The following is a 25,266-nucleotide window of genomic DNA, read 5'->3' on the forward strand; positions in this document are numbered from 1 at the left end:
TTTTAATTAATATTTCAGGTACAATATTATAAAAAAAAGATTTTGTCCTAAATCCACAAAAAATAAGCACAAAATATTTAAATATCTGTTTTCATTGTTTCTAAAGAACACTGTTTATAACTTTTTAAAAATCCTTAAGTATTTTTTGTCAATTTTGTATATTTTTGTTTTCTGTAGGTCATTTTCAAATACCCCTTAAAGAATCTTTTAGTTTCTTCTGTTTTGTTTGAAATTCTTATGTTTGGATGCATACTGTAATAATTTGTTTGTTGGCGCTTTTCTTTAAAGTGCATATCGAGCAATGACACCACCCCCTCCAATTATGTTTGAAATAAATTGAAAATAAGCGAGGGTATTTTTTTCCTACGCAAACTCTTGCTAGGGTTTACCCATTACCCATTATAACCTAACCTAATTAGACCTAAAGTAATGTACCACGCCCCTTATTTTCAATGTAATACAAAATAAATTATTTTAAAGTTAGTATGTTTTTCAACCTATTTTTAAAAAAAATACACTATTCTAAGACATGAAGATATATTTCGATTTTAGCAATCATTTTCAATTCATTTTGTCTCTTGTAGAAGTGAATCAAGCAATATTAGCTTGGTCGTTTTAGAAATGGGATGGGGTTTTGTGCTCGACTATGCATTTTGAGGTAAAACCGCCTGTTTATTAATGGCAGGTGTTCCAAAATTAGTCGTCGTCTTCTGCATTAAAAGTATTGAGTGGTAACTCTGTGACGTCAGGTTTGGACTTTCTTGTAGCTGTTGAACAACAACGGGTTATTATGGCCATAGCTCCCTCACTAAAATAAAATGAAATGGAGATACGGAAAGTGTCATGTGTGACGTTATAAAAATACGTCTAAAAAGGAAGAATGAGAGGGGAAATAGGAAAGGAAACCCCTAAATAAAAGAGATGGATCTAGGCGTATTTTTATGACGTCCGTATATCCAAAAAAGATTAGTTAATCCAATTGTTTTTCTATTAGTCTCTCTGTAAATGTCTGTTTGTATTACAAGCAGCCTGTTTATGTAAATGTTTCAATTTTTTTCGAATTTCAAATATTTGTTTTAGATTTGGTTAGGTTAAGTAAGAGATAGAACTTTAGAAGAGCTCCGCATGGTTTGAGCTTCCGTAGGGTGGCTTAACAACATTGGGGACTTTTATTGAATTTTGGTTGTATCATTAAGTTGAGTGTCCAAACGTTTAAAACGCTAATTAAAGTTTACAGAAGGGGTATTTTTTAGTATCATCATTTGGGAAAGACATCAATTTTTCGGTCATTGTCTTATCCCTTTAGATCCTCGAGTCGGAGTAATCTATCTATATATACCTTGTAACTTTAACCACCCTGGAGCACAAGAACAGGATGGAGCACGAGACAAGAAACACCACTGAGGGAACTGTGAAGAACATCAGAAAAACCCACTACACATTTCATTTCATGTTTTTAATGGATCTCAACAAAAGATGACCAATTTAATCACGTTTTAAAGACTAAACTAAGCATTTCCAGAAGTTTGTACGTTTGTTCGTCTAAGACGTATAGCTCATATATCTAAGCATGTAAAAATCGCTCTACATTTTTCAAATCTTGTACACAGATTCTTTTTACATTAAAATTGTGTTAAAGTTTATTTTGAAGCTGGATAATTTATTTTGATACTTATATTTTAGAAAAAAAAATCTATTTTAATGTCTTGAATTTTTCAATAAATAAAGAAGAAATTTAAATTCAAAGAATATATCACTCTGAATGTTGATTTAGCAGAATCCATTAAAAATAATTTCCTTTGTTTTTAGCAGATCATATCTACTCACAACAAACTCAGAATTATCTAAAAATTAAAAAATGTTAAATAAACCTTTTGAAGAATTAAATCATCCTTATATAAAAGTAAGATGATCTGTGTCTGTCTGTGTGTGTTTGTACTGAAAGATCCCGCTAACCACTGAACCGATAGGGTTCTCCTTTACAGTGTAGTTTTTTATAGGTCCAGGGAAGGATTGTAACTATTTTTGGGGAATGGTACCAGGACCCTCCCAAAAGGCTTTTTTGAATTTTAAATTGTATTATATAAACCATTAAAGAATTAAACTACTTACGTGCTGCATAATAGCAAGGAAATCTAGATGGACTTGTCATATTTCTTCCATCCTTAATCACAAAATTAATATTAATGAAAAAAAACTAAAAAATTACATATTTTTTTACATGGACTAGTAGTAGAGCTACTCGTTAATTCAAAATATCCGTTTGTCTGCCAGTCTGTTTTTCAAATATAATTTGCGACGAAAGAAATAAAGGTTTCGTTTTTTTTCTTTGTATTTAGTATCTTTCTCTTTTTGTCTCCCTCTCTTTTTATAAAAACTGAACATCTCAATATAAAAAACTTTGTCCGTTTGTCAATACTTTTATCAAACTACCTATAGATGTTAGCATCCTTGTTTATACATTACTAGCAGTTACGCCCTTAAAAAACTCTAGGAGCATTTTTTTTTTGGGGGGGGGAGGGTTAAAACGTAGTTAAAACTTTCCCTGGACATATAAGAAGCTTCACTGTAATAAACAACCATATCGATTCAGCGGTTAGTAAGATTTTTAGTTTAGTTTAGTTAGAAAAATTACTGGATTACTATTTATCCATTAAATGTCGTGTTGGTATAATTTTGTTAACTTATTATTGCTGCGCCACTTATGAACATATTCAAACTTGTTTAATATAATTACTTACCTTTCCCATGTCTCTATAGAATGATGAACATTCATAGCTCAGAGTATTAACACAGCCTTCGTGATTTATATACAATAACGACCTAAAATGAAAATAAAATTTTGATTTAATTAATATTTGAATTAAATGCTTTGGTAATGTCAAGACTACACAAATTACCCAAATAGTCATAATCTATGAAATTAACGTCTGGCTGTCCGTCTGTTCATCGATCTATCCACCTGTATTCTCGCCTTTTGGCCCATCTGTCTATCCGTCTGTATGTAGGAAACCGTAGAGGGGTACTAATTATCTCCGCTGCTATTCAAGATAGACGACTGAAAAGATTCTATATAATGATGAGCATCCAGTTTATAATTTACTTGGTCCGTTCATCTGTCGATCATGGTACAAAAGTCCAATAAAAGATTTTGTGATTTTCACTATCGAGCCTTAGGTTGTATTACAAGTCAAGGCTCGGATGTATAATATCTCTTTTTTATATAATTGAATATTTAGTGCATCGCTCATTGTGGATGTTATCATCCTTGTCTTAATTTTTGAGGAGAAAAAAGTTTCAATAGAGGTTGGGGGTGTCAAATTCTAAACTGAACCAAATAATAAGAAACAAAATTGTATTAACGGTTGGACAGCGACTTAGACATATAAAAGTAGGTGGAAAGGGTTTTTACCCCCCCTTAAAACTTTAAAACCCCTTATTTTACTCCCCTCAAAAATAAGCTTGGATGTCCCTGGACAGTGGGTGAGGTATCGATTAAAAATATACATATACCTGTCATAAATAGTGATATCATGGTCGAATGGAAAATATGTTTTCCTAGCAACGCCTCCCTCCTTCTCATTATTATGATCATATCTTGTTGTTGAACCATACTCCTAGATATAATTAAGATGATAATATGAATATATATATAGCCACACCCCCTCCTTCTCATTATTATGATCATATCTTGTTGTTGAACCATACTCCTAAATATAATTAAGATAATATATATAAATATATATATAGCCACACCCCCTCCTTCTCATTATTATGATCATATCTTGTTGTTGAACCATACTCCTAAATATAATTAAGATAATATATAAATATATATATAGCCACACCCCCTCTTACTCATTATTATGATCATATCTTGTTGTTGAACCATACTCCTAAATATAATTAAGATAATAATATAAATATATATATAGCCACACCCCCTCCTTCTCATTTTTAAGATCATATCTTGTTGTTGAACCATACTCCTAAATATAATTAAGATAATATATATAAATATATATATAGCCACACCCCCTCCTTCTCATTATTATGATCATATCTTGTTGTTGAACCATACTCCTAAATATAATTAAGATTATAATATAAATATATATATAGCCACACCCACTCCTTCTCATTATTATGATCATATCTTGTTGTTGAACCATACTCCTAAATATAATTAAGATTATGATATAAATATATATATAGCCACACCCACTCCTTCTCATTATTATGATCATATCTTGTTGATGAACCATACTCCTAAATATAATTAAGATAATATATAAATATATATATAGCCACACCCCCTCTTTCTCATTATTATGATCATATCTTGTTGTTGAACCATACTCCTAAATATAATTAAGATAATAATATATAAAATATATTAGCGTCTACGCCCCTGGGGGCATCCAAAGGAACTTGAGGGTTGGAAGGTAGAGTCTAGGGTAAGTCAAACCTCCACTTCATTTCAGTTTTGAAAAGCAAAAAGTAAAAAAATTTAAGGGGGTCATTTTTTGGATATACACTCCTACAAATTATATATTAAACTTTCACTGAACCTATAAAAAGCTTTACTGTAAAGGAGAAACATATCTGTTCAGAAGTTATCGAAATCTTAAGCTACAGACAGATATACAGACTCGCCTCTAGCATTTAGATGGAAAGGTTAAATAAAATAGCCTAAAACCAATGCCAAGACTTAAATCTGAAATACAATCAGCCTAAAACTGTCCCAGGACCTATGTGAAGCTTCCCTAAAATAGAAAACCCAATCGATTAGTTATTAGTTACTGAAATCTTAAGCTACAGACAAAAAAACCTTACTACTTTATATTATAGGATATACACTTTTAATGATAATATTATCCAACTTAACCCACCTTTTGTATGCCTTTTAGAGTTGTTAGATTTGTGATTTCTCCATACACAGTATTCGGCATCAGGGTTCCATTTATACAATCACTCGCTAGGAACGAATCTAAACAACAACAAAAATTAAAATATAACAATATTGTAGCTCGACAAAGTGTCTCAAAGATCAGCCATGTGACGTCACAAAATGAGATGAGAAGTGGAAAAGAAAAACCTCTAAAAAGAGATTTATTATCCCTCATTTTTATGACGTCACATGGCTGATTTTTTAGACACTTTGTCAAGCTACACAATATAACATGCGTTTATTGCACGCAAAAGCGAATTATAATCGAAAATTTAAATAATAGGGACAGAATTAACAAGCAATCAACATAATCAAATGAAATAAATTGGCAGAAAAAAAGATGGAATAGATTTGTATTTTTAAAAAAAATTATCACTGAAAATTTCAGGTTATTTCTTGTGTCTCAACTATATTAAAGTTTATATTCAAGGAAGGTAAGGCAATTACAGCATTTAAAAACAGTTATAGACGTAAACCAGTATTATAGAGTAGCTGTGTTTACTATAAAAAGTGACAGATTGACTAACGAACATATAGAGTAGCTACACTCCTTGATCAATATTAAAATTACCCTCGTCCTGATGTAGATGTACTTTTGTACATGAAGAAAATAGAACTGAATTGTTATACGCATCACTTCTCCATATTACAGCTTGGGTCCTTTAAAAAAAAACAATATTAGTTTAAATGAAAACTTATGACTTTTATTAATGGAAAAAATTATATCCTTTCGTTGTACAGCCATAAAAACCCCTTAGAAAGTCTGAAAATTGTTTTCTGATACTAAAACATTACCAAAGTACTAAAAACTTTGAAGTATGGAGAGAAAACGAAGTAGCGGGTTTCGTCGTTTTTTTACAGTAGCTTTTGATTATTTTAGGTCAGGTAAATGATTGCCATGCAGAGTTAGAGATAGGTGCTAGAAATTGGAGAAAAGCTCCTATGAAAATACAACGGAACCTGCTACTTCGTTTTCTTTCCATGATCCAAAACTTTATATGGAAAGACACACATTTAACCCACTTCTTTACCAGATAGACATCAAATTAGCAAGTGAAAATTATTTCTATCCCTTTCAACCCCAAAAAAAATAGATTCGAAGAAAATTAGCCAAGATTCGTAAATATATTTTGTCAAGACAAGAAATTTAAAAAGCTTATCTTATATTGCAACTTAGCAAATCACTTATGAATAATCATCCTATTATATTCCTTACCTCCACTTGAGGAAAACAATCATCTTTTGTTTTTTAATAAACAGTATAAAACTTATGCTCATTAAAGCATCATGTCTTTTTATTTATAACCAACTGAAGATTGTTTTTTAACATGAAACACTGTGTATTGGACTTATCAAATAAAAATAACATGTTTAATTAAACTGTGTTGATCACTCTATATTATATAAAGTAGTAAGCTTTTTTTGTCTGTAGCGAAGGATCTCGCTAACCGCTAAACCGATATGGATCTCCTTCACAGTGAAGCTTCTTATATGTGCATGAAAAAGGAACCCCCTCCTCACAAAAAAAATATTTTTTTTATTTTAAAACTTAAATTGAAAATGGAAATGGTCGACCTTTTCCCCTCATCTTAAGTGCCCCTAGAGGCTTCTAGGGGCGTTCCGCTAGTAAGAATAAAACGATTTTTGTTAGCCCCGATGGGCAGTAGGCCTGGACAAACAAAACTGGTTTTTATTTTAATATTCGTTGAAAATTCTCTGTAATACGATGCTAAAAATGAAATTTCAGTACGGCTGAGAACCAGAACTAATCCAGTGGATACCAATCGGTTTCCAAGCCATACTGGAAAGAAGATAACTTACTGTGCGTCGATAACATTGGAACAATAACCGCTAACAATATAATCTCCCGCCATTATCAGCACATTAGCATCCTATAAATAGAAAACGGATCAGTATTGCAATTGTAATTGCTTTTGATAATTGAAATATAATTTCTGACATGCAGAATGAGGGAAGGGAAGATGTTTAGAACATGTTTTATTTTTTGGAGCTTTAAGCTATTGGCGAAAAGGACAATTTTGTCAATAACTGGTCCAGCAAAAAAGCTATCAAGAATTTTAGGAGGGTACAATCCCCCTCCCCCTAACCTCCGTAGAATAGCTTGAAACATGCCCTTGACCAATACTTCCATTTAAATTGCGGGACGATCTGTCCAGCTATTTGCGATTTCCTAGCAGACAGACAGACAGTCATCCTATCATTTTGCTGTATACAAAAGACTTTTAATAAATGTAAATATAATTTTTACCTTCACTTGAATGTCTTCGCATTTTCGTTTACAAGTCCAGCCTTCTTTTAATCTAAACAATATGATAAAATATTAACCAATAATAGTTATTTGTCTTATTTTATGATAGGCAGCTGTCCGCGGATATTGAAATGAAAACCAGTTTTGTTTTCCCCCGAGGGACCGAAGGCCTGTGGTAAAAAACTAGTATGAATTTTAAGAAATGTCATTTACAGTGATTTATAAACATCATCACTCGAGAAAATACCATTTTACTATTAATGCGCTACTTATCGGAACTAATATCTTTTTCTAATAAAGTTTTTTGAAAGTTAAAATTCTTTTTCATTATAATTATCTAATATGAGCAATTTAATATTAGTGATTTATAGACAATAGCTGCCAAATTTAAACAAAATTACCTAGAACACTGGGCGTCTCTACAAATATACTCCCCGTCCAAAGTAACACAGTTTCTTTTGTAATAACAATTTAGGGCGGGTTCTTCACTACCCTCAGGCCAATTACATTCATATACCTAAATTTTTGGTAAATTTTATTTATCTAGCTATCTTTCTTTCCTTTCTGTCTGTCTGTCTGTCCATCTGTCTTTCTATCTGTCTGTAACTAAGTTTATAATAACAATTGAGGGCGTGTTCTTCGCTCCCCTCCGGCCAATTACATTCATAAACCTAAATATTTGGTTAACTGTATTTATCTGTCTAACTAATTATCTGTCTGTCTGTCTGTCCATCTGTCTTTCTGTCTGTCTGTAACGAAGTTTTTTTGTAATAACAATTTAGGGCGGGTTCTTCACTCCCCTCCGGCCAATTACATTCATATACCTAAATATTTGGTAAACAGTATTTATCTGTCTAACTAATTATCGGTCTGTCTGTCTGTCTGTCCATCTCTCTTTCTATCTGTCTGTAACAAAGTTTCTTTTGTAATAACAATTTAGGGCGGGTTCTTCGCTCCCCTCAGGCCAATTACATTCATATACCTAAATATTTAGTAAACTTTATTTATCTGTCTATCTTTCTTTCCTTTCTGTCTGTCTGTCTGTCTGTCCATCTCTCTTTCTATCTGTCTGTAACGCAGTTTCTTTTGTAATAACAATTTAGGGCGGGTTCTTAGTTCCCCTCCGGCCAATTACATTCATATACCTAAATATTAGTTTAACTTTATTTATCAGTCTATCTTTCTTTCCTTTCTGTCTGTCTGTCTGTCCATCTGTCATTCTATCTGTCTGTAACGCAGTCTTTTATTATAACATTTGAAGGCGGGTTCTTCGCTCCCCTCCGGCCAATTACATTCATATACCTAAATGTTTAGTAAATTTTATTTATCTATCTAGCTGTCTGTCTGTCTGTCCGTATATATGTCTATCTGTCTGTCCATCTGTCTTTCTATCTATCTGTAACGCAGTTTCTCTTGTAGTAATAATTAAGAGCGGGTTTTTCAATACCCTCTTGACAATTACATTTATAAACCCAAATTGTCTGTCTTTCTGTCTGTCTTTATGTCTGTCTTTCTGTCTGTCTTTCTGTCTGTCTTTCTGTATGTCTTTCTGTCTGTCTTTATGTCTGTCTTTCTGTCTGTCTTTCTGTCTGTCTTTCTGTCTGTCTTTCTGTCTGTCTTTCTGTCTGTCTTTCTGTCTGTCTTTCTGTCTGTCTTTCTGTCTTTCTGTCTGTCTGTCTGTCTGTCTTTCTTTCTGTCTGTCTGTTTGTCTGTCTATCTGTCTGTCTGTATATACCCACCTCTGAAATATCTGTACAAATTCCTTCCGAACAGATAAACAGCCCATTTAGCTGAGTACATTGGTTATCCTTCTTACAGTTCTTCAGCTGGACATCTTCCTCCATGACGGGACACTCTTTCGTTGATAAACTACTACAACCCTAAAAAAAATTATCATCTAAAAATATTTATTTATCGAACCTATATGGATTAATTCTTTAAAATACACATATTTAAATTATTGTTAATAAATTTATCGTATCGGACTTATTCCTGTTTTGATGGTCACTTCTTTGTGAATATATTCTTCAAATGTATACTATATATGTTTTAAAATATGGTTTAGAAACAGCTTTCATCAACTGGAATAGAATCAGATTGATAATTGTATCAATTTAAAGATGAAAACACTAAATTCTAAGATTTAAAAATATTGTGGTCGGGTGATTAATTTCAGATCAAACGATTATAAACCATGCGATAAAGTCGATATTAATGCTTACCATACTAATATACCTATTTTTTGTTATTCCTATAAATTATGCCATTGGGAATATGCCTTACTGCTATTATCTTATGACACTTTTGTTCAACAAATATCTATCTACTATTGAATATAAAAGCTAATAACAAAAGGAGGATATACAATAATATATATAAGTTTTTAAGTTTTTATAAAGAATTTTAATGTTAGAGGTAGATTTGAAATGTGCATTAAATTTTAAGAATTTTTTTTTTTATAAAATTCGTTTTTTTGTATAATTCTTTATTTAAAAGCACAAATATTTTCAGATAAAGAATTATACAAAAATGAAAAAATTAATTTTATTTAAAAAATGCTTAAAATTTGATGCAGATTTCAAATCTACCTCTAACATTAAAATTCTTTCCAACTTATATATCTTAATATACAATTAAGATTTTCTTAAATAAAAAAGTAAAAATATTGCCTTTCCTGGTCCTAAAAAAGCTTCACCGTAAAGGTGAACCAATTCGGTTCAGTGGTTATTAAGATCTTAAGCTACAGGAAAGCAGTCAGACAGACACTCTACAACTCTTTCATAAGGATTTTATAAACAATATTGTCTAAAAATAAAAAAAAAGAGGACTCAATCAGTTTAGTAGTTATTGTAATCTTAAACTACAGATAAAAATACTCTAATAGTTTATACAATAAGATTGTATATGTATCATAGGACTATTCTATCAATCTGTATAATACCTGGAAAACTGCGTTAGTCCCATTCTGTCGGACCTGTACATAAATCTGATCACAGGGACCTCCGCCTTTACCCAGGCACCATTCTGTACAGCTGGATACTCGACAATTCTAAAATATACAATTTAAATTTAAGACCAGAGAGAAAGGAGACAATCGGCGGTTTATTACACTAGTCCCCAAAGTTTTACAATAACGTTTTCTTTTTTGTAGGCCTAACAACTTTGGGGATATTAGTGAATTTTGATTGGTTAGTTCATAAGCTGAGTCTTTGAACGTTTCAACAGTATAAGTTTGATCTACAGAAGAGTTAATTTGTGTATCATCAATTTATCGGCCATTGTCTTATCTCTTTAGATTCTTGATTAAAGACACAACATAATCCTGAAACTTTTATCATAATCATTAATGTTTTTTAATACTTTCTCTAAAATACCTATAGAATATTGAAGCCCCCCAAAGCCCTTTATTTTAAAAATAAATATAATTTTTTATTCCTTTACCTAACCCCTCCAAAGACCTTAACCCTGCGGGAATACCCAATCCCATACATTCTAGCTTGATCTTTTTTGCCCCTTCTTACTTTCAAATCATATCAAAATAAGTAGGAGGGCTTTCTGTGTTCGGCTAAGCACTTAGAGGAAAACCGCAATTATTTCGTTTCGTTATAATTGTCATATAAAACCATGAAAAAAAGGAATTATAAAACCTGTTGAAAAATTTCTAATTTTTTTCAGATGAAGTAAATCTACTCTATAATTTTCACCTCTGTATGTTGCTCCATCTTTCTTCTCTCTATGGCAGTACACATCACTGGATACTCTCCTATTCCACTTTCTAGCTCTCTCTAGATAGATATAGATAGATAGATAGTACACATCACTGGATACTCTCCTATTTCACTTTCTAGCTCTCTCTAGATAGATATAGATAGATAGATAGTACACATCACTGGATACTCTCCTATTCCACTTTCTAGCTCTCTCTAGATAGATATAGATAGATAGATAGTACACATCACTGGATACTCTCCTATTCCACTTTCTAGCTCTCTCTAGATAGATATAGATAGATAGATAGTACACATCACTGGATACTCTCCTATTTCACTTTCTAGCTCTCTCTAGATAGATAGAGATAGATAGATAGTACACATCACTGGATACTCTCCTATTCCACTTTCTAGCTCTCTCTAGATAGATATAGATAGATAGATAGTACACATCACTGGATACTCTCCTATTTCACTTTCTAGCTCTCTCTAGATAGATAGAGATAGATAGATAGTACACATCACTGGATACTCTCCTATTCCACTTTCTAGCTCTCTCTAGATAGATAGTTAGATAGATAGATAGTACACATCACTGGATACTCTCCTATTCCACTTTCTAGATCTCTCTAGATAGATAGATAGTACACATCACTGGATACTCTCCTTTTCCACTTTCTAGCTCTCTCTAGATAGATAAATAGATATATAGATAGTACACATCACTGGATACACTCCTATTCCACTTTCTAGCTCTCTCTAGATAGATATAGATAGATAGTTAGATAGATAGATAGTACACATCACTGGATACTCTCCTATTCCACTTTCTAGCTCTCTCTAGATAGATAAATAGATATATAGATAGTACACATCACTGGATACACTCCTATTCCACTTTCTAGCTCTCTCTAGATAGATATAGATAGATAGATAGTACACATCACTGGATACTCTCCTATTCAACTTTCTAGCTCTCTCTAGATAGATAGATATATAGTTAGATAGATAGATAGTACACATCACTGGATACTCTCCTATTCCACTTTCTAGCTCTCTCTAGATAGATAGATAGATAGTACACATCACTGGATACTCTCCTATTCCACTTTCTAGCTCTCTCTAGATAGATAGTTAGATAGATAGATAGTACACATCACTGGATACTCTCCTATTCCACTTTCTAGCTCTCTCTAGATAGATAGATAGATAGATAGATAGTTAGATAGATAGTACACATCACTGGATACTCTCCTATTCAACTTTCTAGCTCTCTCTAGATAGATAGATATATAGTTAGATAGATAGATAGTACACATCACTGGATACTCTCCTATTCCACTTTCTAGCTCTCTCTAGATAGATAGATAGATAGTACACATCACTGGATACTCTCCTATTCCACTTTCTAGCTCCCCTAGATAGATATAGATAGATAATACACATCACTGGATACTCTCCTATTCCACTTTCTAGTTCTCTCTAGATAGATATAGATAGATAGATAGTACACATCACTGGATACTCTCCTTTTCCACTTTCTAGCTCTCTCTAGATAGATATAGATAGATAGTTAGATAGATAGATATTACACATCACTGGATACTCTCCTATTCCACTTTCTAGCTCTCTCTAGATAGATAGATAGATATATAGATAGTACACGTCACTGGATACTTTCCTTTTCCACTTTCTAGCTCTCTCTAGATAGATATAGATAGATAGTTAGATAGATAGATAATACACATCACTGGATACTCTCCTATTCCACTTTCTAGCTCTCTCTAGATAGATAGATATATAGATAGTACACATCACTGGATACTCTCCTATTCCACTTTCTAGCTCTCTCTAGATAGATATAGATAGATAGATAGATAGATTGTACACATCATTGGATACTCTTCTATTCCACTTTCTAGCTCTCTCTAGATATATATAGATAGATAGATAGATAGATAGTACACATCACTGGATACTCTTCTATTCCACTTTCTAGCTCTCTCTAGATAGATAGATAGATATAGATGGATGGATAGATAGATAGATGGTTATTATTTATGTAATTTGTATGTTATATGAAATAAATCATAATAAGATTATATGAAGATTAAAAATGAGATTGCTCTAAAAAAATTATTTTAGAAGCGCAGTAAAAAACAATCAAACCATTTTTTAGTTGGTATTATCAATAAATCATTAAACTTCTTATGTTTGGTAATTTATTCGTCACAAAGCTCCCTTACTCGTGGACTAAATCATAATTTTTAAGATATCAAAGTACTCTATACACTTTTATATAGGTATTTACATTGGCACTTTATATTGGCATTTGTCCAATAAACAATATGGACATTATATACATATATACACACTTATTTGGTTAGTGGCGAAGCTACTCTCTAATTCGAAATGTCCGTCTTTACATCTGTTTGTCCGCCCGTTTGCCTTAAACATTTGGAGGAAGGTGATTTTCTCAACCAATAAATAAGATTGAGGCTAAACTTTTATGAGCAATTCTTTATAGCAATGAGTATACAGTAAATAAGTTTTTTGATCCATCTAATCTAAAGGTTTCGTAAGTTTCTAGTTATTTATCTCTTTTTACTTTTTTTATGACCACTCAATATCTACTCTTTGACTTACTTGTCCGTTTGTCCAACGATGAATTGTTTAGGTGCTCTCTACTTATGGATGTTGTCATCCTTGTTTTATGTGAGAAACATATCTTTTTACAGATTTATAAGAAAAAGGTTTATAATACCTCATATTCTATTAATGACAGGAATAAATATATCAATAAAATTTATTAGGCATATAATATATGAAATGACCATATAAAAAAGAATGCCCATTAAGATGTAGACTATTTCAAGAAAGATGTATTATATCAGATTGATTTTAGACTTAGCACTTAAGATGTCAAATATATATATAGATAGATAATATTCTCACCTTTGAGGGAAGATATATGATAACTGATAGGTAGATGATTGACACAGCACTTAAAACTGCTAAACCCTTAATTAAAATAATAATTAATTGTAATATTATAATTATTTATAAGACTTTTTAAATATTTAAACTTTCAAACTATTCATAGAAGATCTGTTTATTTAAAGAATTCAAAAGACACAAGATTTTTTGTAGCAAAAAAAAATATTTTAAAAAGTTTAAATCATATATGTTAAAATAAATCTAAGTTTTAGAATTTTAAAGATATTGAAAATTGAGGATCGCCGGGTTTAGTTTAGAGGTCATTTAAGAGTTATTCCAATTTTCTTTGAGTTTAAAGATTAATACTTTTCTCTTACTTTGAAACCGAAAGACAAACTTATATAAAAGTAAGTGACAAAGTAGCTGCGCTACTATTATAAAATAATGGTATACCTGGCAAATACAAAGAGTGCCACAGATCGCCTTATCCCCCCGCCACAACTTTTTGTCCAATGGTCTTTCTTTCTCCATTTTGTTATTATCACCAGTGTTATTTCTCCACATCAAACACTTTGCTGCAGTCAAATTCACATTAAATCATTTCATTCTTGCCGCGTTTTTTTCTTCTTTTTATTTATTTCTTGCAAATAAAGATTTGTAGTTGGTACAGAGGCATGTAAAGAACTACTGGTATTAATATGTATTTGTGTGTGTGTCATATATACACTAAGAGTTTCGTGTATATGGTCCAAAAAAAGTTGGTCTATAAAACAACAAAAAATTTTACAAAAATATTACACACATCCAAAAGGTTAGGGATAGGACAATTGGTATTAAATTAATCTTCCCCTAATTATAATTTATGTAAAAAAGGGGTTAGAATTAATTTAAATACCACCGTCCATCCCCATTTATAAAAATTATATTTTAAAATATTAAATTCATTTAAAAGAATTTACAAATATATATGACTCTAGTATAAAAATAACATACATTATTTTAAAAGATTAATTTTATTGGTTTAATCATAATTAAGTTTACTAAAATTCAACTAAAGTTTTTTTTATAAAATTGTTGGCTTTTTTACAAAAACTTTACATAAAACAGCTGTATACTCATTGAAGACAAAAGTTGGTTACTTTGGACATATTTTTGTTAAAATAACATCACGTTAGCAGCAAAATTATGCGATTAATTCTACTGTAATTTTGGTGGATTTAACAATACTAGGAAGCACAACGGGCCTCGGATTTATATACATCTCTTTTTGGCATAGGTGTTCAGTTCTTACACACCAAAAAGTATTTTAGTTAGTAAAAGGAAATAGTTAGGTTTTCGGAAAGAAAACGAAGTAGCAAGTTTCGCCGTATTTTTACCGTAGTTCTTCTCATATTTCTAGCCCCTGCGGGGCAATTATTAATATTTATTTAACCTAAAAAAAACTATCAAGAGCTACTGTGAAAATACAACTTCGTTTTTATTTCTCATGATCCAAAAATTTACCTGAATAGAAAATTTCCTCTTTTAATGTAATAAAATTTTTACTATTATGCTGTAAGACTTGTATGTGTAAAGTAAAACTTGTAACCTTAATACGATTTTTTGAAAAAATTAAAGTATATATTTGTTTTGTTTTTCTAAACTTCATTCAAATTTACTAAATTTCCGAAGCTTTTGTTAGTAATAGATTTACACTTATGACAAATACTACAATTATAAAACTTAAAAAAACTTTTTAACTAAATTGTGAAAATACCTTTTCGAGGCCAAAATAGTATATGTACATGGAGGGCCCCGGAGCTCAAAATGGGGGGGACATTAAAGAATAGGGGGGGAAATAAATAAAAGGGGGTTTAAGGGGTAAAATGGATAAAGTTTAGAGAATGGAATATATTCATGGAAAGGGGCTTACTTTCAGGGTTATAGGGATTCATTCAGAAATTTAAATCATTTTTCATATTAAACTCTACTTGTGACGAGTATGTTAAATTTTTCAACGTGAGGTCTCAATATCAAACAATAATAAACATCAGTTTTTTGGTTCTTAAAAATATTTGATATCTTATTTTGAAAGAATTGCTTATTACATTATTCATATTGTTTTATAAGTGTTTGGTTACAAGATTTTCATTTTATTTACTGAATTACAGTTTACTTTTCTTTGTCAGATTTGCTGATGCTGCGCTACTTATGGACAAAATTATCCTTGTGTTTATCCTCATGTCTGTCCCTTAAGATCTCGCTTTACGCCGCGGACTGAAATGGTTCTCTTTTATAGTAAATATTCTTAATAGGTCCATGGAAAGTTTATAACTATTTTAAGAGAGAGTAACTTTACCTTCCCAAGAGAAATCTGGAAAAAATATTCTGTTACAATGCTAAAACTGAAAGTGAAGAGTCGACTTCCACTTCTCCACCCTATCCCTTAAATGCCCCATGAGGCCTGTAGGGGGCGTAGCCGCTATTGTATGTATATTGTATATATAAATGACTATTATTTAATCTATATTGTAATGTATGACTATGAAAGAAAAGACAAAGAGAGAGAGTTATATACTGGATTCTATGGGGTGTGGCAACAATAACGTAAAAATCATAATCTTTTTACAACAAGGATGACAACATCCATAATGTAGCGAAGCTCTGTATTGTATAAACTGCTCTATAGTTATACGAGTAGAAAAGGAGGAAAAAGTAGTAAACGAATCTTAGAAATCTTTACAAGAGAATTATACAATTATCTTAAATATCATCCAAGAAAATCAATTCCTTACAAATAATTGTCAATTCTATCATAACATAATAGGCGATAAGAGAGATGTAGATTATTTAAGATGAAAGATCATGATTTTAGTTTAACTAAACATGCAATAAAAAGCCCATTTATTCCATTTTAGTTTTTGTGTTATTTCGTATGAACACTCTAGATGGGAGGGAGGCTAAAACATCCTAATCTATCACCACTGCAGATATATCAGTAATTTACTAGGAGGGTTAAATAGGGACATTTATGTAATCCTTCTCCTCCAAACTTCCACTTTTTTGTGTATTTATTATTTCATAATAATACTTGAAAAAAAAACTTCGGTTAAATTTGGAAAAAAAATTTTTAAATAGGGTTGCAAAAGTTTTTTGATGTATTTTACACTAGTACCCAAAGTTTTGCAACTTCCTAATTCGTTGGCTCAAAACCAGTAGTGTCTAAACCATTCAACCAATAGTCTACAAAAAAAGGTAATTTAGTTTATCATCATCAGGGATATAAGTATTTTTTTTCGTTCAGTGTCTTATCCCTTGAGAATCTATTTTTAACCCTATATTATGAAAGAAAAGTCCTTTAACACAAGAATAATACTTAATATTTTTGCATATTTTAATAAATTTTGCGTGACCTTTGCTTTAATTTTTATTGTTGTTTTTAAAAGGATGACAGTGACCATAAAGAATTGAATTGAGGGAGGGGGGACAATTTGACTCATTCAATCTCAATGGGATATTATTGATATATTATTATGTGTGTATGTATAAAAGAGATTAGAAGAAAGACAAAACTGTCTAACAATCATGAATTTATTACAGAAAACAAAGCTTAAATATATATATATATATTATAAACATATGGACACTTTTTATGTTTGTCTGTCTGTTTGTTATTTTTCTATAACTTCCACAAATAAGTACATACAGAATGATAATTATTAAAGTATATTGAGTATTTCAAAATATTGAAATTCAGCTGGTTTAGCAAAGCTACGCTGTAAATAACTTTTACTGTCTGTACTAACTTTCAATCGTCTGTTCGTCCGTCCGTCTGGCTTATGTAATTGACTTCATTTTTGTTTGTTAAACATTTTAATCCTATAATTACAATAAATATTATTTTTTCTTAATTATGGTTTATAATGCAATAACTGCCAAAATTGTTCTAATTTTATCCTAATTCTTTCTTGCTTCGCTAATTGTCTTTTTTTATCAAGTTTATAAATCAAAATATTAAAAAAAAAATTTTTCAGACCAATTTTAAAATATGAAGTAAGGTCTTTCATGAAACGTTTACCTACAAGCTAGGCACACAAAAAATAGCAAATATCTAATAATGCTTGAGAAGCAAAGTGCTGAATGAAAACGCGAATAAAATTTAAAGACTTGATTTTAGAGAGGTTTCACTTATAACATTGTGCCTGTTGGTCCTAGGAATCAGTTTTGCAAAAATCAAGTGATTCGGATAATTATACAGTTGTTGTTACATGAACCATCATAATAAGTTTGAAATCAATAGAACTAGGGTTGGGCCGGATATCCGGCCATTTTCAATATCCGGCCGGTTACCGGATATTAAAACTATCCGGTTACTGGATATCCGGCTGATTTTTGACGCCGGTTATCCGGCCGGATATCCGGTAATTTGCCGGATATCGAACGTTGGCCAGATATCCGGCCAGAACCAGATATCCGGCATTATAAATCAGCCGGATATCCGGTATCCGATATCCGGCCAAAAAAGTATCCGGCCCAACCCTAAATAGAACAACTCTAACATCCCTAAATTTACGACAACACCTGTATGTTATGCCCAATTGGACGTACAGACCTTTCTTAATTGTAAGAAAACTTTGTATCATACACATAATGATATGATGCAAGTTTGGCATTATATTCAATGTACAATATACGTGGATATTATGACAGGAGAAAAATTGTCGTCAATATGGAACTCGCTTTATGGTCAGCTCGTTCTTCCAGTAGAAGGGAATGAGATGTGGCACTTAAGGTGGAAGGGGAGGGGAATAGTTATTTCGGCCCGCTGCAAGTCTTACTTTATTAAAGAACATAAAAATCTGGTGTAAGATCCAAGTAATCATAAATCCATTGTTATTGTATTTGTATTCTGGTATATTGATGGCAGGGAGGGAGGGGACATTGGGCTGGTAATTACAATAGTCCCCAAAGTTTTATCATTACCTTTTCTTATTCATTAGCTTAACAACTTTTGATGACTTTTAAATTTTAATAGGTTGGTTCATTAAGTTAAGTGTCCTGACGTTTCAACCACACTAAATGTAAACTACAGAAAGGGAAATTTTGTGCATAATCATTAGGTATGTACATCAATTTATCGGCCATTGTCTTATCCCCTTAGATGACTGATATTGAAGGTATTATTAACGTGTCATTTGCAATACAACAAAAGCAAAGTGATGTTACTACAATACAGCAATATTGCTTGCCAAACATTTTGCTGGAATAATGGGGACACCTTAGATCAGGGATCTTAAGGGATAAGACAATAAACGATAAATAGATGTAAATCCCTTTTATGCTAAACAAAATTTCCCCTCTGAAGATTAAATTTATAAGTTGAAAAGTTTGGACACTGCTAGTTTAAACCATCTAACAAGGTTTGATAAAAGTACCCTAATGTAATAAGTCAACGATTAAGAGAATGTGTTTATGAAACTTTGGGTACCAGTATAATTTACAGTCCAATCGCCCCACCTTCCCCGATTTAAAAGTATTTTCGGCATTTTCACTTCAACTTGGGATCTTGATTACTTGGTTCATTAATTAAGTGTCCAAACGTTTCAACCAATAATTAAAAACTACGTAATGAGCAATTTTATTGGAAATATTTATTAATTAATCGCCCATTGTCTTATCCCTAAATCTCCCTGACGACAAGAAATTGTCAAGTGGGGGTGAAGTCAAAACTTTACATAAACTTTCAACACAATATATACTATGTATCATGTAATATTCACTTAAGTAGCAGGAAGTGTGTATGTGTGTGTGTATGAGTGTGTGCAGGGGCGTCCAAGCTTTTTATTTTGGGGGGGGTAAAAATTTTTGAAGGGGGGGGTAAATCGCTTTTGGGGGGGTAAAATGGAAATTTTTTTTACCCCCTCTAAAATTTTTACCCCGGGGGTAAAATTTGCTTGGGGGGGGGGGGTAATTACCCTCCCTGAAATCTGTTAACAGGGGTAAATTTAGTTTACCCCCCCACCCCAAAATTTACCCCCGGGGTAAAATTTTTGGGGGGGGTAATTTAAATTTTATCAAATAAATAGTATTAAAAATTGCGCGCGAAGGGCGCAAAATTTTTTTTATTAGAGATTTTTTATTTTTGGGGGGGGTATTTACCCCCCCAAAATTGTTTGGGGGGGGTAAATACCCCCTCCTAAATGGTTGGGGGTGCCTACGGCACCCCCAGAGTAGGGGTAAATTTTAAATGGGGGGGTAAAATGAAAAAAAATCGTTTGGGGGGGGTAATCGCCCTATTACCCCCCCCCTTGGACGTCTATGAGTGTGTGTGTTTATGTAACGTGTGTCCATTAAGATCCCGAAAACAGGAGGATATTAAGCTTGAGGCTAGGGGTGAAGTTAAGATTCTTTAAAAAAGGAAAAACTACCAAGAAAATTTTAATGTTATAAGTTTAAAGAAAGAAAAAATCATTTATAAAAACCTGAAAGGGAGGGGACATTGAACTGTAAATTAGACTGGTACCTAAAGTTTTATAAAAAAAAGTTATTATTGCAAATCTTTGAGTACTTCTATTTAATTTTGAAGTCCAAACTTGTCAACCATTAATTTTAATCCATTGGGGATGTATATCAATTTATCCTTATTGGCTTATCCTTTGACGTTCCTGAAAAAAACCCACAAATTATATAGAAGCTACGCTCCTAATAACAAGAAAGGTGGTATGAATTATCTGTAGTTTGGCACCTAGCCAAATATATAGCCAATACATTGATTGGTAAGATTAACTCATAATGAGAAACAGGATATTTATTAATAGAACCATTTAACACACAGAGAGAGGAGACAATGGGTTGTTTATTACACTAGTCCCTAAAGTTTTACAATAACGTTTTAATTTTAGGTTGACTTAACAATTTTAGGGACTTTTATTGAATTTTGGTTGGTTAGTTCATTAGGTTTAGGGTCCAAACGTTTGAACCATTAATCTTAATCTAAGGATATTTTTGTCTATGATCAATCATTGGGGATGTAATCAATTTATTGGCCAATATCTTATCCCTTTTTATCCCTGATATATACCTCGTTTTTTCCAAAAGACATGGCTTTCTAAACGTATAAAACATTTAAACATATTAAATATTAATACAAACATTGAAAGGCATAGTTCTAAATATATCAGCTCGAGTGTGGTTGAATCTGACTTTAGGATCTTTGCCTTTTGTCAAAGTTAACAGTTAATCAACCATTTTGGATTATTTAAAGTCTAAACTATACTTTTTGATTTTGTTAACCAAAACCATTCATGTCAGAGAGGGAGGGGAAATTGGACTATAAATTACACTGGTACACAAAGTTTTTTAACCACATTGTCTTATTCGTTGGCTCTAAAGCTTTGGGTACTTTAATTGGATTTTGATTGATTGGGTCCACTCCGCAACCAATAATTTTGATCTTCAGAAGGGGTATTTTGTTATTCATTATTTGAGATGTATAACAAATTTTGGCTTATTGTCTTTTCACATAGTTAAAGTCACATGACTGACGGTATCCTTTTTTACCACTCCAAAGAGACGATTTATAAACGGTAATAGTAAATTTATTTGAATTGTTTAAATAGTATTTTTTAATTCTAAAACTTTGCGCTTAAGCTAGGAATTTAAAATCGATCTAAGTCTGCAACTCGAGGATGCCTGCGGCTGAAGTTTTCTAAAAGCCACGTGGATCTGTTGAAAAGTAATAAAAATTTGGTGCTTACTTATAAAAATCAAATAAAACAGGAGCATAAAATTTGCTCTACCATGTTCTACCACAATGTAGATCATTATAATATAGGTATTTGCGTCTTTTAAGTTTTATACCAAATTTTAATATGTACCTACATGGATCCAGAGAGAGAAGGGACAATAGGCTGTTTATTACACTAGTCCCCAAAGTTTTACAATAACGTTTTTTATTCGTTTGCTTTACAACTTTATGGACTTCAGTTAATTTTGATTGGTTGTTTCATTACGTTGAGTATTCAAACGTTTCAACCACTTTTAATCTACAGAAGGGGTAGATTTGTGTATCATCATTTGGGATGTACATCAATTTATTGGCCATTATCTTATCCCTTTATATCCCTGGCAGGTATCTAAAGGGATAAGCTGATAAACAATAAATTGATGTACATCCCCAATGCTGAAAAAAACAAAGTTACCACTTCTTATAGAATAAAAATATCGGTTGAAAAGTTTAGACACTACTAGTTTGGAATCAACCAAGTAAAATTTATTAATAGTACGCAAATCTTTTGTGCCAACTAATAAGATAAAAACTTTGGGTACCAGTGTAATATTTTGTATAAGTACTAGCAGCTGTGCCCCTGGCATCTAGGGCGGTTCTGTATTCAAAGGGATAGATAAAAATAGCCTTAAACCATAATAATAATTAAATTTTAAATTTAATTATCCTAAAACCACATCTTGAAATAAGTGAAGAATCCTTAAAAAGGAAATCAGTTTTAGTTTTTAAAATCTTAAGCTTCAGACAAAAAAAAACTTATTACTTTATATATTAGGAAAATTGGTAAAGGTTAATTTCTCATCTATTGGCATAAGAGAAATCTCTGATGTAAATTTATCTAATTTTATTGAATAGGATTTTGTAAAGATGATTTTCAATCAAAATTTCAAACGAATTTTAATTCAATCTTTTAAATTAAATCGTATAAATAATATTTTATACAAAAAAAAACTAATTGATTAATCTCCTCGGGGCCAACAAAAAAGTAAAAAAAACGATTTTTTTTTTAAATTTTCCTATATGCGGAAAACTGTCTATAGTATGGTGCTATAAATGTATATTAGATTTTGTTAGGTAAAATTCAGATTCAGTTTTTACTAGTGTCATATATATAAGTAAATAATGTATATCTACAGATGTTTCATAGTACAATTTTTAAAAAGTAAAAAATAAACAAACACAGTAAAAATCACTTAAAATAAACAAATATAATGTATAATGCTATTTTAAAAATTCACAATATAATTAACCATAAAACTACAGACTTATAGAGCTTTTTAGCTTACTAACGTTACTAAACCAATCCAGTTTACTTTAAAAAGCATATATTGTTAGTTTTTCAAGATATGTGGATGTTTATACGATGTAGTTAATATCATATATTAGCAAAATTAGTATATTTTTTTCTAAATTAAATGTTATTTTTAAGAAGTATTATTGATTGGAATCGTATAATGAAAAGATAGGAAGATGTATGTCTGTCTGTTTGTCCTTTAAAATCTCACTACCACTTATTAAGTAAGCATCTTATAGTTGATATGCATGTTAAATTACCTATTAAAAATTGTAAAATGTCCAATTAGGCTGTTTACTGGACTTATAAACAAACATACATTGCGCTACTTTAATTTATGGGATAGTTGCTAATTATAAAGTTAGCTGTTTTTTTAAAACGCACCTTACACATACGCACGTATGGGCCCGTTGACGCAGAAAAAGCGTATGTCCTGCGCGTAAACCAGTTACGCAACTCATATGAATATAATACCACTAGGTCATATTTGAATTAATGAGCAGGAGAAAAATATTCAGAAAAAATGTTTTGTAAAAATTCTTCAAATTGGACAATAAATATTCAAATATGAAACTTTTTGGAAATATAAATTTAACATATAATTTCTAGAAGGATTTTTCATATGAATTAGTTTTACTATCCTCCAAAATATCAAGAAATATCAAGTGGCGTGAACAAAGTTTTGCCTCGGGGTAAAAAAAGATAGGGCAGCTATCCTGCCTAATCATAATTAGCACCCTTAATTTTGACTCTTTGGTGACGTCATAAAAATACGTCTTAAAAGGAAGGATGACAGGAGAAGTGGGAAAGGAAACCCATAAAAAAGAGATGGATTTAGATATATTTTATGACGTCACACATAAAACTTCATTATCTCCCTATTTTATTTCAGGGTCCTGAATTTTGTAATCATTAAAATATCAAATCTGACATAAGGACTTAATTAGCTATTATCAATTCTTTGCAAAAACATTTTCAGACGTGTCATCTACAAAGATAGAAACTTTTTAAAAAATAGATAATTATAAACAAGTTTGGCAAAAGCTTAAATTTTCTATAATTAGGATCTGTACTTACACATTAGAATGTTTTTTGGGCATTAAGAACTGTTAGACTTATTGTGTTGATCTCAAGGGAAGGCATTCGTTTAGTAAGTGGGGGTTTAGTGCTAATTCAGAGGGTTTTTTTTTTTGGGGGGGGGCATACATATGTATACAATATAATTTTAGAGTAGCCCCGCTTATAAACTTTACAATAATCATCATGCCAAGAGATTACCTTACGTACGGACGTACATACTTAATTATAGAAAAGCTTCGCTTCATAAAATTAAAAAAAGATTGCTTATTTGTAATCCAAATACAAATTTGTAATTCTACAAAAAGAGCAATAAATCAAGTTCAGGAGGATTATTTGGTTCAACTATCAGACATAAATAAATAAATATAAATTAGAAAGGCTATTGGCTTAAAAATGAGGGTGTTGGTTAATACCCACCCTCCATATCAAAAATATTCTAGAAGGAATTTTTGTTTTAGACTTATCCGCCCATGGAATAGCCTAGAACCTGCCATTATCCAATAACAAGATTCTTTTAAAAATGTATAACTTTTAGTCCAGCTGTTGGTGAGATTTCAATTAACAAAAATACATAATTTTTTGCTACTTCTGTGTAGGGGATAAATAATATCAAACTATATCAGTAACGGAGATACTCTATGATTATGATTGTTCTACAATCCGACAGTCCGTCAATGTTACCCTATTAAGGCCAATAACTTACTATTCCATGTTTGTTTATGAACGGGCTTTCAAATTAGCAAATTGACAACATCTATAAGAAGCGAAGTGTACAAATGGTGAAAGATTTCAAAAAAGTAACTTTATAATCAGATGGTTTCATAAGCAAATTTAGCTATCTACAAATAAACAACCCTGAGAACAATTACAAATTAAATAATAGTGTTCAAGATTTCAAAAATATGCACAAAAAAATAATAAGAAATGGCATCTTTTTCCTTTTAATCATACTTGGTTGAAAATCCCAAAGCAAACTTGAAAATTTAATTTTGATACCATAACCCACAAAAAAAACTTCATTTCAGCCTAATGCTTATCTTATAGGTTACTTTGACTTTTATCTACGGGTTTTCCCTTACATAAGTCAACAGTGAACGTCTTTAATCTACAAGACTTAAAGGAAATTTATCAGTGGCCTAGTCTTTCATCTATCTAATCTATTTTTGTGTGAGTTAATATCATAGATTCAAAATGCTACAGAATTAGAAATCTAAAGGGATAAGACAATTGTCGATGTTTTGATGTTCATCCCCAATGAAG

General features: G+C 31.4%; 2 protein-coding genes across 3 annotated transcripts in view; both read right to left on the bottom strand.

Moving 5' to 3' along the window:
- LOC145304332 (protein tipE-like) overlaps window positions 1-25,266 on the bottom strand; it is a 47,486-nt gene that overhangs the window by 13,099 nt on the left and 9,121 nt on the right. The window lies entirely within an intron of this gene.
- Window positions 679-14,615, bottom strand: LOC145304330 (uncharacterized). The gene is made up of 16 exons (XM_080146196.1): window positions 14,321-14,615; window positions 13,886-13,951; window positions 10,925-11,005; window positions 10,162-10,269; window positions 8,960-9,100; window positions 7,622-7,737; window positions 7,221-7,272; window positions 6,773-6,843; window positions 5,523-5,611; window positions 4,893-4,990; window positions 3,514-3,617; window positions 2,742-2,823; window positions 2,113-2,164; window positions 1,798-1,844; window positions 1,340-1,434; window positions 679-808 (listed from the first exon to the last, which is right to left on the bottom strand). The coding sequence occupies exons 1-16, from the start codon at window positions 14,429-14,431 to the stop codon at window positions 697-699; spliced, it is 1,425 nt and encodes a 474-aa protein (XP_080002322.1). The 5' UTR covers window positions 14,432-14,615; the 3' UTR covers window positions 679-696.

This window comes from Acartia tonsa, chromosome 13, assembly GCF_053477335.1.
Source record: "Acartia tonsa isolate MP-2025a chromosome 13, ASM5347733v1, whole genome shotgun sequence".
In the NCBI taxonomy this organism is placed as follows: Eukaryota; Metazoa; Arthropoda; class Copepoda; order Calanoida; family Acartiidae; genus Acartia; species Acartia tonsa.